Raw genomic sequence first — 15,538 nt, forward strand, 5'->3', positions numbered from 1 at the left:
AAAAAAAAAAAAAAAAAGTATTATACTTCTAAATAAAACAACTATTAATCAGGAATCATAATGGAAATAGGAATTAATTTTGCTTTTGGTATAATCCACGAACTTCTTAAAATTAAATACTGCCTACAAATTTCCATCGAAGCGTTTTTTATGATAGTGATTTTAGTCGCTGTCAGATATCATTTATACTTGCACAACTATGCCACGTTTACACTGTTCCGCGACCCCACTGTGGTATTTATTTTATATTGTAGTGTTTANCACTGTTCCGCGACCCCACTGTGGTATTTATTTTATATTGTAGTGTTTACTACAAATAAGGGCTTCATTAAAAATAAATATTTGATAACGTTATTACAATATTATATTGTGTAGTATGTTTATATATTCATTGTGTTCTTTAATATACAATTGATATATCTATATCATTTATTTATACATAAAACTTTAAGTGTTGCGTTTTGAATTGAGTCAACAATAAACTAACGTGGTGATAGTAATTCTGAAGTAAGGGAAAATGTAATAATTATTCGTATGTTGTGGATAAATCACATGCGAAAGAATTGGACTTTCCAAGGTCTTTCTATACAAAATATTTAAAAATATTACGAATGACCGATAATTTATTTTATTTAAAATAAACTAGAAATTAATTGATCGCCATAAAATACATCATAAACTATGACGTATTTTTTGTATTTCTTTTTTGCATATTTGTAATCACTGTAAAAAATAAATCGGTTAAAAATTATGTGGGAGCTAAGCTTCATTTATGCCAAACAAAATATTTTATGCTGTATACAATAAATATAAAACAAAGAAATAATGTATTTTTTATTGTACATATTATAATAATTATAATGATTTTATATCTTTACACGTATTCTATTCCTTTATACAAATGTTTCATCATAACTAAACTATTATTTGAATCATTGTTTTGGGATTGGTGTTATTTTTGTAATTTTGAACATATTGTTAATTAAATATTTATAACCAATGTATGAGTTATTAATCAAATTCTAATAATAAAAAAAATAATTTACTTATTTTATTTTATATGTAAATATTTACAATTATATAAATAAATATATATATATGTATATTAGGGTGGTCCTTAGCTAAAGAAGAAAAATTTTTTTTTTAAGAAATTCAGAGTCATGGGCTCAAAATTTCGTTAGGTTCACTGAAAAAATGAAACTGGTAAAATTTGAGTACAATAAGTCAACCCCTTCATGAGCCTTAAAAGGATTGAAGTTCTTCAAAAACGGGGTGAATTTTCTTTTTTTGAGTGTACGTTCTTTATTTTTGAAGTTTTGCCAAAAACACAAAGAACAATTTTTATAACTCATTGTCATGTCTGGTCCAGATATATCACTAAAAACTATTAATTTATATAAATAAAAACTATTAACTACTAAAAACATAGAAAAAACTATTCAAGCGTTTTAAAAATAACTGGACAAATTTAGATTTAAATAATTTTAAAATATTTTAAAAAATTCAAAAATCATATAAAAATTTAAAAGATGTGGCAGATGAAATAATTTTATTTTGTACAGACAAACTTAAAGATCATTATCCAAGAGATGATTTTAAAGAGTTAGAATTAGTTTTGATATTTTTAGGAGGCATACCTCCAAATAGAATACGATTATATCAACCTGGTGCTTACCATCTAGCGCGGTGGATGGCAAAGGCCATTTACTGCCTAAAAATTTTAATGTTTAGTGATCAGTTGAAAATTTCATCAAAAGAAGTAAATGCACTAGGTGATATATGTTGTTTTATAGTTGAATGTTATATTAAAATGTGGTTTTCAGCTGCGAATATTATAACAGCGCCTATAAATGATTTAATATTTTTAAAAAAGTTATTAAATTACAGTAATAATAAACTAGGAGAAGTAGCTATAAAAAAATGTATAAACCATTTATGGTATTTAAATGATGACTGTGCTGTGTCGGAGGAAACGACGAGTGGCGAGTGGACCAGGTCCCTCATAGGCCCCGATCGGCTGGACAGGTGGATNGAAACGAGAGGCGAGTGGACCAGGTCCCTCATAGGACCCGATCGGCTGGACAGGTGGGTGGACCGGACTCACGGTGAGATGACTTATCGTCTCACCCAAGTGATGTCCGGCCACGGCTGCTTTAACGAGTACTTACACCGTATTCGTAAAGCCGCTGCGCCGACTTGCGACCACTGTTCGGATCGCCCGGGAGAGGCTGATAGCGCTCTGCACACCCTCTTCCGGTGCGAGACGTGGGCCCAGGAGCGGGACTCTTTGGAGTCTCGACTAGGGTCCACGTTCCGAGTCGGGTCCATGGTGGACCTGATGTTGGGAAGCCGGGAGGCGTGGAGGCTCGTTCAGGCGTTCGCCGAATCTATCTTGAAAAAGAAAATGATGATTCAAATAAAAAACTAATCTTAAAATATGAAAATTTATCAGATTTTCTAGAAAAAGATTTTCCTTTTTCATTGCTTAGCAACAATTCATGGAAAGTATTCCATGAATTCCAATATAAAAAATATTAATTTTACAAAAAAATAATATATTACCGTATTTTTTATTCGCATTGAGTTCTATAAAAATTGTTCTTTGTGTTATTGGCGAAACTTCAAAAATAAAGAGCGTACACTCAAAAAATGAAAATCCACCACATTTCTGAAGAACTTCAACCTCTTTGAAACACGTGAAGGGGTTGACTTATTGTACTCAAATTTTACTAGTTTCATTTTTTCAGTGAACCTAACGAAATTTTGAGCCCATGACTTTGAATTTATGAAGTTGAAAAATAAGGACCACCCTAATGTATATATGTATATTAAAATACACATATATATCTTATATATTAGCCATCACGGTTATTTTTTTATTAATAGAATCCAAATTCACTCGTTCTCAGTAAATGCGTTAAATTACCCAAAAAATTACAATTTTTAAAACTGATAATTTTCGACATTTTATCTTCAATGCCAAACTGAGAAGATATTAATTTTACTATGAAAATTTTTCCTTATACAGAAGACGTTCAAAACTTGAAAAATATTTATAAGAAGTAGAACTTTTTCAACTTAACTTTTGAAAATGTTCCAGAATTACTGTGTCTTTTAAATATATGTTAAATTAAAGCTTATGTTACGTATTAAGTTAAAATAAAAAACTTGTCCTGGCAATCTATCTTCTATGTGCAAATGGCAGTCGAAATTGAACAAAAAATAAGAGTTAATTATGTTTTTGGTATAATCCACGAACTTCTTAAAATTAAATACTGCCTACAAATTTGCATCGAAGCGTTTTTAATGATAGTGATTTTAGTCGCTGTCAGATATCATTTATACTTGCACAACTATGCCACGTTTACACTGTGCTGAAATCCAACTTTGCTACCTTTTTTTTTCAAATATTTGTTATATTCAAACATTTAGGCGTCTAAACGTTTTATACAAGTAATTTTAATCAGTCAAATACGAATATATACTAATATAAAAAAATGACTCAATTCCATTTCAATGCATCACGATCACCATAACATTTTTTTTATTTTAATTTTAATTGTCCAAGAAGTTATATTTAACATTTTAGAATTATTCTATTATATCAGGTGACATGACTTGATCATACTTTACATTTAAAAGGTTAGTTATTTAAAAAGTGAGTTGTCGTTTATGCCAGAAGAAAAAACGATGATAAGCTCTTATCTAATTATAAATTACATCGAAACCAATATTTATTCAACACCATCGGTGACGTGTTATACATGCAAATTAGTGTTCTAGTTATACGCAGAGTTTCATATCTAATTAGTTTTGCAATCGTTTCTGGTATTTTATTTTAATTATTTTTTGTCCCGTTTAGTCTAATCAGTTATCGTAAATAGTAATCGTGACAATATTAAATATACCAATTATAATTAAATGAGTTTTTGATAGTTATAAGAACCAATAATCTTTCACATATATAAACATATTTTAATGATCTTCCGTTAATTGAATGTAAATCTTACATAAAGCATTTTATAGAAAATTAAAAAATGTATTTTATCAACTGTTATTTTACAAATTTTCTTGTAAAAATTTTCCAAAAATGTCTCAAATAACTAAGACGTAGTCATTATTTTCATAAAGTGAACTCAACTAAATTTTATCCTATTCATTAATATGTCTTATTTTTTATTTTGAACTTTGAACTTTTTAACTCTTATAAGAAAGAATAAAATTTCAGAAACTAATAAACTTATATTACATTTGTTCTGAAAACCAATTGAACTCTTGAGATTACTTTAAAATGGTTCCTTCAGTCTATATTACCCTTGTTGGCTACAAAAGACAATTATTGTTTCAAAACGTATAATTTCTTTAGAGATCATTGAGTCTGAAATTCATTTAAAAGTATATATATATTTTTAAATATTAAACATAATATCGAAGGTCATAATAAAAATCTTAAGTGAAGTGAGGGGCCGTATAAAATCTTTCAGGACGATTCATAGTATAAAAAAAGGAAGCTATAAATATTTTCAACATGTGGGGTCGATCAAATATACATTTTTTTTATCTATAATATTTGTAGTTTGCTTTAAAGCAATAACACACTTTTATTCTTATTTTTAATACCTTCTATCTTTTTATCGTTTAAACTATCATCATTAGTGAAGACATTTTATTCTTTACTCATCACGTCAAAGATTTTGTAAATATAGTAAAATATTTTCAACGAATTTAGAAAAAAAATTAAGAAAGCTAAATATTATGTATTTCTTCGGGACCGAAATCTTAATTTCAGTTCTGGTTTAGTATTTTAAAATATTATAATATTTTAAAATACTTACATAATAAATATACTTATTGTGATCATACGTTTTTTGATAAGTTTTTACAAAAAATTGTGATTTCTATTTTTAAGTAAGACTTTGTTTGAAATAAACTAATTTTGTTTTAAATTGTCGTCGGGCCTATTTACATTGATTTAAACAATTGATTGTATTGCGTTCGTGACCAACGAAGACTTAAATTATACACTGCTGTAAATTTAATTGGTTCTGTTTAAATAAATTTGTCACGAAACTTAAATTATAATACTTTTATGTGCTTTCTTGAACGATTATAATTTTTGTACTGCTACCCGTACTACTAAAAATGATTAAAAAGGTACGTGATCGTTTAAAATAGCCGGTGTGGAGGGATTCCTCGTTTCCGTAAAATTGTCAACATATCAAGATTTCAAAATCAGTTGACTTTTGACAGTGTTCAGTGTTTACATATTGTTTACTGCGAATTTTCGCACAGCCGTTCCTGGCGTACTGAGCTCGTACGAGTCTTGGACGGCGGGGTTGTTGATGGTCTGGAATGCGACATTCATATAATAAGATCTTGAGGTTACTAGGTACAGCTCATTGAAGGCAAAATACATCAATAAAATTCAACTTCCGCGCCATTCAGCTGGATTGTATAGTACAATACAAGTTTAGGAGACGGTAGAATATCTCATTGCAATGACACTGTGGAGCTTCGTCGAGTCTAAAGGTAAAATAATGCACTTTTAAGATAAAATCACTTTTAATACATTTTTATGGGAAATATTTTCTTCTCATCATAAACTTTTTCGACTGAAATGCAATAGTTTATTCAATATGGCATTTAAAGAATTAAATACAAAAATTGTGCGTTTAAATTTGAAATTTCGATTACCTTGTTACTATACTGAAATTAGATTTCATCTCTTAATGAAAAAAGTTTGGATGAAAGTTTAAGATAATTCAATTAGTAAAACTTAAACTTAATAGAAGTTTACTATAAGTTTTCTGAAATCGATACTTATGGTTTTTAGCATGTGTAGTTAATTTATATATATATATTTATAATTAGAGATGATATTGACTTTATGCAATTCAGTTTTTCGTTATTTGATTCCGTCTATTAAGCTTATCAATAACAGTTCAAAATAAAATGTTGACTCCCTATTTTCGAATAACATGATAGATATTGTTTGTTAAAACATTAAATATTAAAGCAAATTATTCGACTGGTAATTAAAATTATAATAATTAATTAATCATTTATTTTACATAGGTCCAATTTAGTTTTTTTTGCAAAATACATCAGTTTTTATCGTAATTGTTATTATTATTATTTTTTAATTGTGTCAAATCCTTGAATCGTTTAAAAGGTTCGATTTAAGTAATTTATACTATGTTTCATTAAAAAAAAAAAACAAATTTTAAACATTTTGATTAAAATACGAGTCTAATTTTAACACTTTTTCTTCTCTCTCGCCTTTATCTCAACTATTTGATGTTGGCCACCTGTATCCTAATCCTCTACTTAACAGTATCTCCTATATCATCTATACACATCAGCAGTTCTCATATTACATCCATTATATCAAACTACCTCTTTTTCGGTCATTCTCTTCTTTCTTTAACGTAGATTTCCATAACTGCCCTAACAGCTTCCGATATTTCTCTTCTCGTAGTATAACTAAATAATCTAAGTCTATTTTCTATAATCTTATCAACGGTCGACCTTACTCCAATGCTTCCTTTTATATTCATTCTTTGATATCTTCTCTTGTCAATCCATTTCAGAATCACTTTAAATATTTTGATTAACATGAGAACTTAATTGTAACAATTAAAAAAACAAAAATTAGCAAAAGTTTAAAATAATATATAATATTTTTACATTTATTTAAATCATTTAATGGTAATACATAGAAGAGAATAGTTTAAATATGTTTAAAAATAAATGTGCTTTTATCTTATGAATAGAAAACCAAAAACTATAAAATAATAAATCAAACATTTTTTCAGAAACAAAATATGTTATAGTTTAAAATGTGCCACAGTATAGGTACCATTATATATATATATACGTTTTTTAACAAATTATTTTTTTTTTTTTAAAAATTTGTTAAAAGACGTTAATGTAAAATTGGTGTTGGTTGTTTCAATACTAATGTTATTGACTCGACTNAATATAGGTACCATTATATATATATATATATACGTTTTTTAACAAATTTTTTTTCTTTAAAAAAAAAATTTGTTAAAAGACGTTAATGTAAAATTGGTGTTGGTTGTTTCAATACTAATGTTATTGACTCGACTAATGCCCATGATACATCTATACCATAATAATAATGGTAGTACTTAGGTACTGTATTGATCATGAATCCGTNCATAATAATAATGGTAGTACTTAGGTAAAGTATTGATCATGAATTCGTGTTTGATTTAATCTAAAAAATTATGCTATATTTTTAATGAAACGAAATGTTCTTATAATTAATTATACTCTTAAAACATCGAAATGAATAAAATAGTGTGTAACAGTGGCATTATCAATATTTTTTATAAAGGAACTTGTTCAATTATTTTATCTAAAATTAAAATTAAATTTTTTAAGTTTAATTTTCAGAACAGACTTTTGTTATAAGAATTTTATTTAAAAAATACATGAATCAATAGTATGCAAGCGTTCTGCCAAAATGATGTATTCATTAGATCTCCAAAAAATTTCTCTTTTTAATTGAAAAAGATGTCTGTAGTTTTCAGAAAAAAAAAAATGTTTCAATAACGAATATAATTTACAAAAATCAGTTTAGATCTACTAGATATTATTTTCTGAAAATTCTACTAATAAATATTAGTTATATTTTTTATAACATACGTATACAAATTTAAATGATTATTCAATATGGTGATTTTATGGATAATAATAACTATCATTTGCATTTTTAATGAAGTTAAAATAATAATTATTATTTTTGTGATNATTTAAATGATTATTCAATATGGTGATTTTATGGATAATAATAACTATCATTTGCATTTTTAATGAAGTTAAAATAATAATTTTGTGGTTTCCATATAAATTTTCTTTTCTTTAAATAACAGCAGAGGAAGTCAATTGTGTAAACTACGAGGACAATACTTTTTTATTTTAGCGTTTTTTAACGATTTTTTTTAACGTGAGCGTGTCTTCTAGAACAATAGACATCTACTCATCTATCGATACATGTTACTTAACTAGCAAGGTTAATTATTGTAAAGATCACTGCCGGGAATCTGATTCCTTTACGTCTGCCGACTGTCTGTAATAAGTTGTTATTTTTATTGTTATTTATTCATAAGGTCAACGACTGGGTGCCAAACGGAAAATTTACTCGTTCGTCAAATTTTGTTAACACTTTTACTGTTTTTATTTCCGCGTCCATTACTGCATGTAAAGCAAGCAGTAAATCTATTCTGTAATGACGTTTGAAAACGAAATTTATTACTGACAAAGGACATAATCATGAACGGCCACTAATAAGCCGGTAGACTACACTTAAACGATGGTCTAATTGCAAGTGATTCGTTTTGCTGGTCTGAATTGCGTTGCATGCGTGACGCAGTAACACATGATATGTTAATAAAAACAATTTCAAAGTCTATGAAAAACTGGCTATATTTTTTCAAATAGATATTAAATTTAAAATGATACTCATACTGACATGTTTATGTAGTTATGATATATCTTGTTGGATGATATAAACAAAGTTTATTACTCATAAATGTTAACTGTTGGTAAGTTATGTTTCACCGAGGTCATAAATCTCTTTTTAAACGTACCATTTGGATCGCCGATAAAGTCACATTTTAAATTTTGTCTTCGGTTTATTACATTGGTAATAAAAGACAAGGCCGTCGCATTCATGCCCTTCGTTGCAAAGTCCGATTGAATTCCTGTTATTATCTGAGTTTTTCAATTTCCGACTTAATTGAACGGTGAAGTTACCGGTTTTTTATTTTTCTGACCTTTTCGCAAATTGTTTTAATTATCAATGTATTACAACTACGTTTTAATTAATTTAATTGTCTATGATCTCTTGATTAGCACACTTGCATTATAATGAAATATCCAGTCATTTACCTCTACGAATGAAAAAATATCAACAATATTAAGTGTTAACAGGTTTGGGTTGAATGAAATGTTACAATAGAATTTGATTTATCAAACTCTATATCAATAAACAAGAAAATTTACTATACCATTTTAATATTCTATAATAGGTATCTCAAAAAAAAAAAAAAAAAATCAAATAAATGTAAAGAAGGTATTACAATTTACATCGATTATTTTAATTTAGAGGTAAGAATAAGTACCAAAACAAATATGGATTTATAATATATATTTTATCCCTGGAGTACCCGGAGTATTAATGTTATTTTGCACGAGTAATTGTCTATGTTGTTTTCATAACTACATTTCATTTTAACAATATTGTTGAAGTATATTATATACTTGATTAAAATTTGAGAATCTCGAAAATGTATGTATGCATTTTGAGGTTTTAATTAAAATTCATATTTCGGCTAAAAATGTGAGGAATAATTCTACTGAAGGTAAAATACATTTTTAATTACAATAAACAATAAAAAAATACTTTAATTGGGTATATATAGCAAGAATTGAAGGCGATCAATACGTATCATATTTACGAAAAATCTAAGTACATTTTTAAGTTGTTATTTGATTAGTGCTTAACATAATTTGGCATGCTTTTACATATTATGTGAAAAAGCGTATTAATCATGAAACACTGCGTACATTAGAACCTTCTTATTTTTTTGATTAGGTTTATTTTTAGTAATATGTATTTAATTATAATTAAATACAGTTCAAATAGTTATTTGAACTATTAATTGATGGATGAAGGTGTGTATAAACAAAGAATAAATAAACTCTGCCATTCGTATAAAAAATATACTTGCCAATGTTGTCTTTCAATATGACTATAGTCATATTTAAAGAAAACATTTAAGATTTGGTCAATAGAATTTTTTGCAATAGATATGTATTATTAAAGAGCTTACTGAAACAACTTCATAATTTTTATGTACTTTTTTCCAAACGATTAACGGTGCAACATATATTTCTATAAGTGCAACTAGAAACATTCTGGAAGGTAAATTTAATTTTCCCTTAAACATTTTTAAATTTAGCATTATGATATAATTATAACATTATCATTATTTGACTTTTGTTGAAATAGGCGATTAATTTTTAAAATAAGTACTAAGCTTTCACAAGTACCCATAAATTCGACACCTTCAATGATACTCTTGATAACCATTTAAATACGCAGTGTTTAAAACATATATATATTATACATATAAACATAGATAATATAGCCCTGATATATTCAACAAAGAATCTTTTAGCTTCGATGCGAACCTGAGAAGGCATTATTTTTACCATGATATGTAATTATTATTTTTTTGTGTCTGTCACGACTTTTTCTCAGTTCTCACTGGACTGATTTTTTTAACAATACGTAAAAAGATCACAAATCATATCTAGTTGAAGATATTACCCTCAAAAATTAAACATTTTCTCCTTGTTCCTTGTAAATAATGGAAATTCCAAAAATGTCCTTTTTTTAAAATCGATAAATTTTGACATTTTTTACGTAAAATTGTCATAACTTATTTAAAAATAAATGAATTAAAACAATTTTTTTTTATAAATACTTAAGGTAATTTATTTTCTGATTCAAAGTAACTTTTAAAAATATTTCGTATATACTCAGAGTTTTAAACATATGTTAAATTAAAGCATAATTAATGTTAAATTAAATTTAATTAAACATGACCAGGTCGACACTTATGGTCTATACACTTTTCCTATTTTGGTGGATAATAACAAATTTTACATAGGTTTTATGTAACGCTTTGTTAAAATATCGCTACATTTTTAATAATGTGACTACATGTTTGTTAAATGCTAGCTGATTATTAATTTCAGTTTTCGTTGAGTCACTAAAAATTTAACATTTTTACCATCTTGTGTATCACTTTTCTTTTAAATGTAAATATTTTGAGACGTGAAAGGTATAAGATGAATTTCAGAATACTGCACAATATATAAGTATGTATAATAAAAAATATTGTATGACTTCAAATCAATAAACTCATTGTATAATAATAATAATTTATAAAACAAACGATTACATATGTAGTTATATTATTTAATTTAATAAACGCATTCATCGTTTAAATATGTATGCAGATTAAATAATTTTGTAAACATTTCTTCGTAGTATTTCGATGTTTAAATTATAACTGAATTCATGAATAAATTTAATTGATATTAAAATTATTTTACATAAATCATATAATAGTATAAATAAATAGCATGATAATAGCGTAAAAACTAAATATTTCAAGGAAATATTACCGCAGTTAAATTATTATTAAAAAACAGTGGTCTATAATGCTGTTTTGTTGTGAACCTAACGAAATATTTTTTAGATCAAATAGAGTAAAATTAGGTAACACTATGATTACATTATACACTTCTGGACTTTCAACAAATTATTGTATATCAGAAAAATGTATTGTATAATATATTTATTTTATAAAACTTCAGAGAACAATTTTGTTTGCAGTTTTTCGAGTATTTTTAGTAAGCATTAAATAAGAAATACGAAAAAATGGGAATGGAAAGAGAATCCAGACCTAAAATTTCAATTAATGATTAATTATCAATCATTTTTTTAAGCCAACAAATTTAACTTAAGAGCAAATATTTACTTTACCTTACATTCCAAAATTTTTTCGTAGAATTATTCTTAGAAAGTTAAGGTAAAAAGGATTAAAATAAGGTAGAAGAATGGATTTTCATAAAAACGTTGAATGAATAAACAAATTAAATTTGTAATACTAACATACTACCCAATTTTTATTGGTCTGCAATTCCGCTAAAAGTAAATTTAATATCATTATGATCAGATGTGGTCGAATAAAAAGTTCATTATTCTAAGTCTTAAACCGTTTAATTATGTTGTATTTTGTAGAAAAATTGCGCAGTTCGCATCTGATATCTTATTTAAGTTTTATATTCTTATGATTCAATTATTTTATTTTTTACTAAAATAAACATCAAAAATGTTACGTTTAATATGATTATTAAATTGTCAATATAATTTTATTGCGACTCGTATAACAACATATTAATAATAACACTATATTATTATAGTACAATTAGTATATTCCATAATTTATGAAAAATAAATTCTATTTACAATCAATGTAATTAAAAATTATGGAGATGAAATAGGTGGAAAATAAAATTAATTTTTGGGTAATATTGAATATTTTCCTATTTGTAATATAAAGATTATTTATTCTTAAATTTATTTTGGAAATTATTCTTTTAGTTTTATTAATAAATATTATTGGAAGAGATATAGAAGACGTTTTTGATCTTAAAAAGTTAAAGTCTTTTTTTAATTATTCAGGTGTTTTATTGTTTGTAAAGCGTAAAGCTATGGTAATATAATTAAAAAACGACGTTTTAGTTAACTATTTAAATACTTATTTTCTAAAACATGTGAAAATATGATTGATATTTGTCAGTATTTATTGAGTGCTGAAAATAATGTGATAGTTCTTCAGTACGCGGTTTTTCCAAGAATTTTACTTATTAATAACTTTATTTTTCTAATTTATAAATAATTAAATTTATTGCATTAATCACTCAATTTTGAATTCGTAACAAATAAGTCCATGAATCTGTTGAATACCATAGATTAAATCTGGTTCTGTAAAATTGTTATAAAATATTTTATCAAATGCATATGTTTGATCTTCTGTGCTATAGTTAGGAAATCCATTTAATGTACTTCGAATTATTTCATATATTTCAATACATCTACTATTATAGTTTGATGTTCTTGACATTTGAAATATATTTGAACAGCACCAAATATTATTATTTTCAAGGTTTATAGATGGTAGGATAGTTTCTAAAAAATGATTTAACATATTTTGTAATATATTCATAACGTCGTCTTCATAAGATGACTTCAAATAATTAATAAAATTTCCGAACTCTTTATGACTTCTAATTTTTAATTTTTTCAGAAAATATTTCATTAGAATTAAACCCTCTAATAATGTTTGTAAAATATATTCTTTATCAGCTATTTTTTGAAAAGCTTCTATACTATAGTAAGTTTGAAAATAAGCATATTTGTAGACTCGAGACATTATCTCGTGTTGCCCTACTTGGAAAGCGTAATTAATTTTATCTTCATTATCTGAAGTATTCATCGCTTTTTGAAACAGTTCAAAAGTCGTTGTCGTACCTTCACAAATGTCATCTACAGTATTATCCATGACATATTGCCATGCAGAGGTATTCATCAATAAATTCAAATCTTCTATTGTTGATCCAGTAGAACATTTAATCACCATGACAATAATGAAATATATACCCTTCATATTCATTTGTTCAAAAATCAAAACCAAATTGAGTTTTACTAAGAAAAATTAAAATAAATATTTATTAGAATGTTACTTATCCTTTATAAATTAACACAAATTCTTTATATACTTACAATTGTTTAAAATAAAAAACGATTCCTATTTGAATTGTCTTTAAATTTAATATTTTGTAATTACTAACTTTTTACATTGACGTATGATATATTTTATTTTATTTAAAGAGATAAAAAGTCTTTATTTTGTAAAATATTTTAAATTAAGTCCAAACTTATTTATTCCTTCAATTTATAGTACACGAGTGTTGATTTAAACTATTTAATTATACTAAATTAAACTTAAAGAACATTAATAACTTTCTTTCTGTCATGTAGTAGAATAAATAATATCTAATAAACCAAATTTGAACTGCACACATTTTAAATTTTGAATCTAAAATATGAATTAAAATAGTAGATTGAATAAATAACTCTTAGGTGATAAATAATGTTGACAAATGTATATTTTTTTAAAAATGCTGATCATTTTTTTTTCAAAGATATTTAAAATTTTATTCATATATATTTATACGAAGTAATGTATAGGAGAAAAATCAAGAAATATATGTAACTATAAAACCAACATTTTCCCCCTAATATTGTATTTATAAAAATTAACACCGGGTGATAAACTGATTAGTCTGTACATATTAGATTTTTTGGGTAGCTATTCATCCGCCAAGGTTGTTACTTACTTGGCATGCTTAAAGTACTCTTTTACTAGTTGTTTTAATATTTTTGAAGTATTGAAATATAATACAGTACTTCCAATTTGTTTCTCGGTACTAAAATAGTTTCATCATAAATTAATCATTAAATTGGATATTTATTCAGTTCTACCATTGCGCCATTGTCGGAATCAGCGCTTTAACTATAGCACGTCGTTAAGGCTGCGCAATCCTTTACAATAATATCAGTGGATCGCAGAAGTAGGCAATAGTAATATTGGCTTCGATGATGACACATTACTGCATCGATTTATACACATCATGGTGAAGGAGTACAACTTAGACGTGCCGCTTAATAATTGTAATTCTGTTTAGGTAATCTGAATGCTCACGTTCTTACATAGTCTTCTATTATGAACAGTTAAACTTATAGGGTCTTGGCATAGTGTATAACGTCAATAATAAATAACTATTTGAGCAAAGTTTATTGGTATCAAAAATATTCATTATATTAGCTATTTGTTGCCACCCTACACTCTTTTTGAAATATTAATTTCTTACTATTTCTATGTATATTGCACATACTAAATAGATGAAATCTAAAATTAAATAACAGATTCTTACAATAGTTCACTTTTTAAATGTCACGGTAAAAGTTCGATTTAAGTATTAGAATGATGAATTCAAATGAAATATAGTTTTACTTAAGATTGTATAAAATGTTTATAAATACAATACAGTAAGCGTATCTTAAAAGCTTTAAATATTTATACATATATAATCGTGCGTAGACTTCAATTATCAGTCGAGCTTGGAATCAATTAATGCACTAATACTAAACAATGTCCTTACCTACTCAAGCGTAACTTTTGAAAACTCTGATACAGTCATAAAAAATTATATGTAATGTTATACATAAATTTTATTATGCTCCTTGAAATTTTCGTGCCAGCCAGTTGTTAATAATTTAAAGGATATAAGTGCAATGTTTATAAATATTGAGATAGGCTTACTGTCGGACTGAAAATTTATAAAAATAGTGATTGGGCCTAATTTTATTATAAATTTCGAAAAAAAATTAAAAATGAATTATTCAATGATAACTACAATGGTAGAATTTAGGTGTTTGTGGAGGAGTTCTTCCATAAACAGCTATCAAAACAAGTTACCGGGTAACCTTTCGATAACTTTTTTTGTTTATTATTTCAAATAAAGGGGTAGATATTTAAACAAATTATTTTTAGCTTGTAAATGAAAAGATAAACCCTCTGGTAACAATATAACACCCGGACATGGCAGTGTAATGAGAGTTATAAAATTCTAAATTTTAATTTTAATTAAACTTAAAAAATAATAATTTGTCAAACTAATGTTTTAAGAAAAAAATTAAATTTTAAGTTTAAACAGACAATGTTGCTTGTTTAAATTTCCATTTAAACGCGATTAGTAATTATTATTTAATAATAATATGTTTTAATGTTTTATTTAATATTTTTATTTAAACAGTTGTGCAACTTTTGAAAAATTTCAAGCAAAATGATCATTATAATTACATATG

The 15,538-nt window shown here is 25.9% G+C and overlaps 2 protein-coding genes across 2 annotated transcripts in view; one reads left to right on the plus strand and one right to left on the minus strand.

The window, feature by feature from the left end:
* Positions 1 to 5,315: 5,315 nt before the first annotated feature.
* LOC126897874 (scavenger receptor class B member 1-like) overlaps positions 5,316 to 15,538 on the plus strand; it is a 39,900-nt gene continuing 29,677 nt past the window's right edge. Inside the window, exon 1 of the mRNA XM_050671814.1 lies at positions 5,316 to 5,529. Within this exon, the coding sequence (XP_050527771.1) occupies positions 5,499 to 5,529 (31 nt within the window). The 5' untranslated portion in view covers positions 5,316 to 5,498. The remainder of the gene's footprint in view (positions 5,530 to 15,538) is intronic.
* LOC126897875 (uncharacterized) lies at positions 12,023 to 13,513 on the minus strand. The gene is made up of 2 exons (XM_050671816.1): positions 13,391 to 13,513; positions 12,023 to 13,312 (listed from the first exon to the last, which is right to left on the minus strand). Exon 2 carries the CDS (start codon positions 13,278 to 13,280, stop codon positions 12,525 to 12,527), a length of 756 nt encoding a protein of 251 aa, XP_050527773.1. The 5' UTR covers positions 13,281 to 13,312; positions 13,391 to 13,513; the 3' UTR covers positions 12,023 to 12,524.

This window comes from Daktulosphaira vitifoliae, unplaced genomic scaffold, assembly GCF_025091365.1.
Source record: "Daktulosphaira vitifoliae isolate Bord-2020 unplaced genomic scaffold, ASM2509136v1 Scaffold_2, whole genome shotgun sequence".
NCBI classification, from domain to species: Eukaryota; Metazoa; Arthropoda; class Insecta; order Hemiptera; family Phylloxeridae; genus Daktulosphaira; species Daktulosphaira vitifoliae.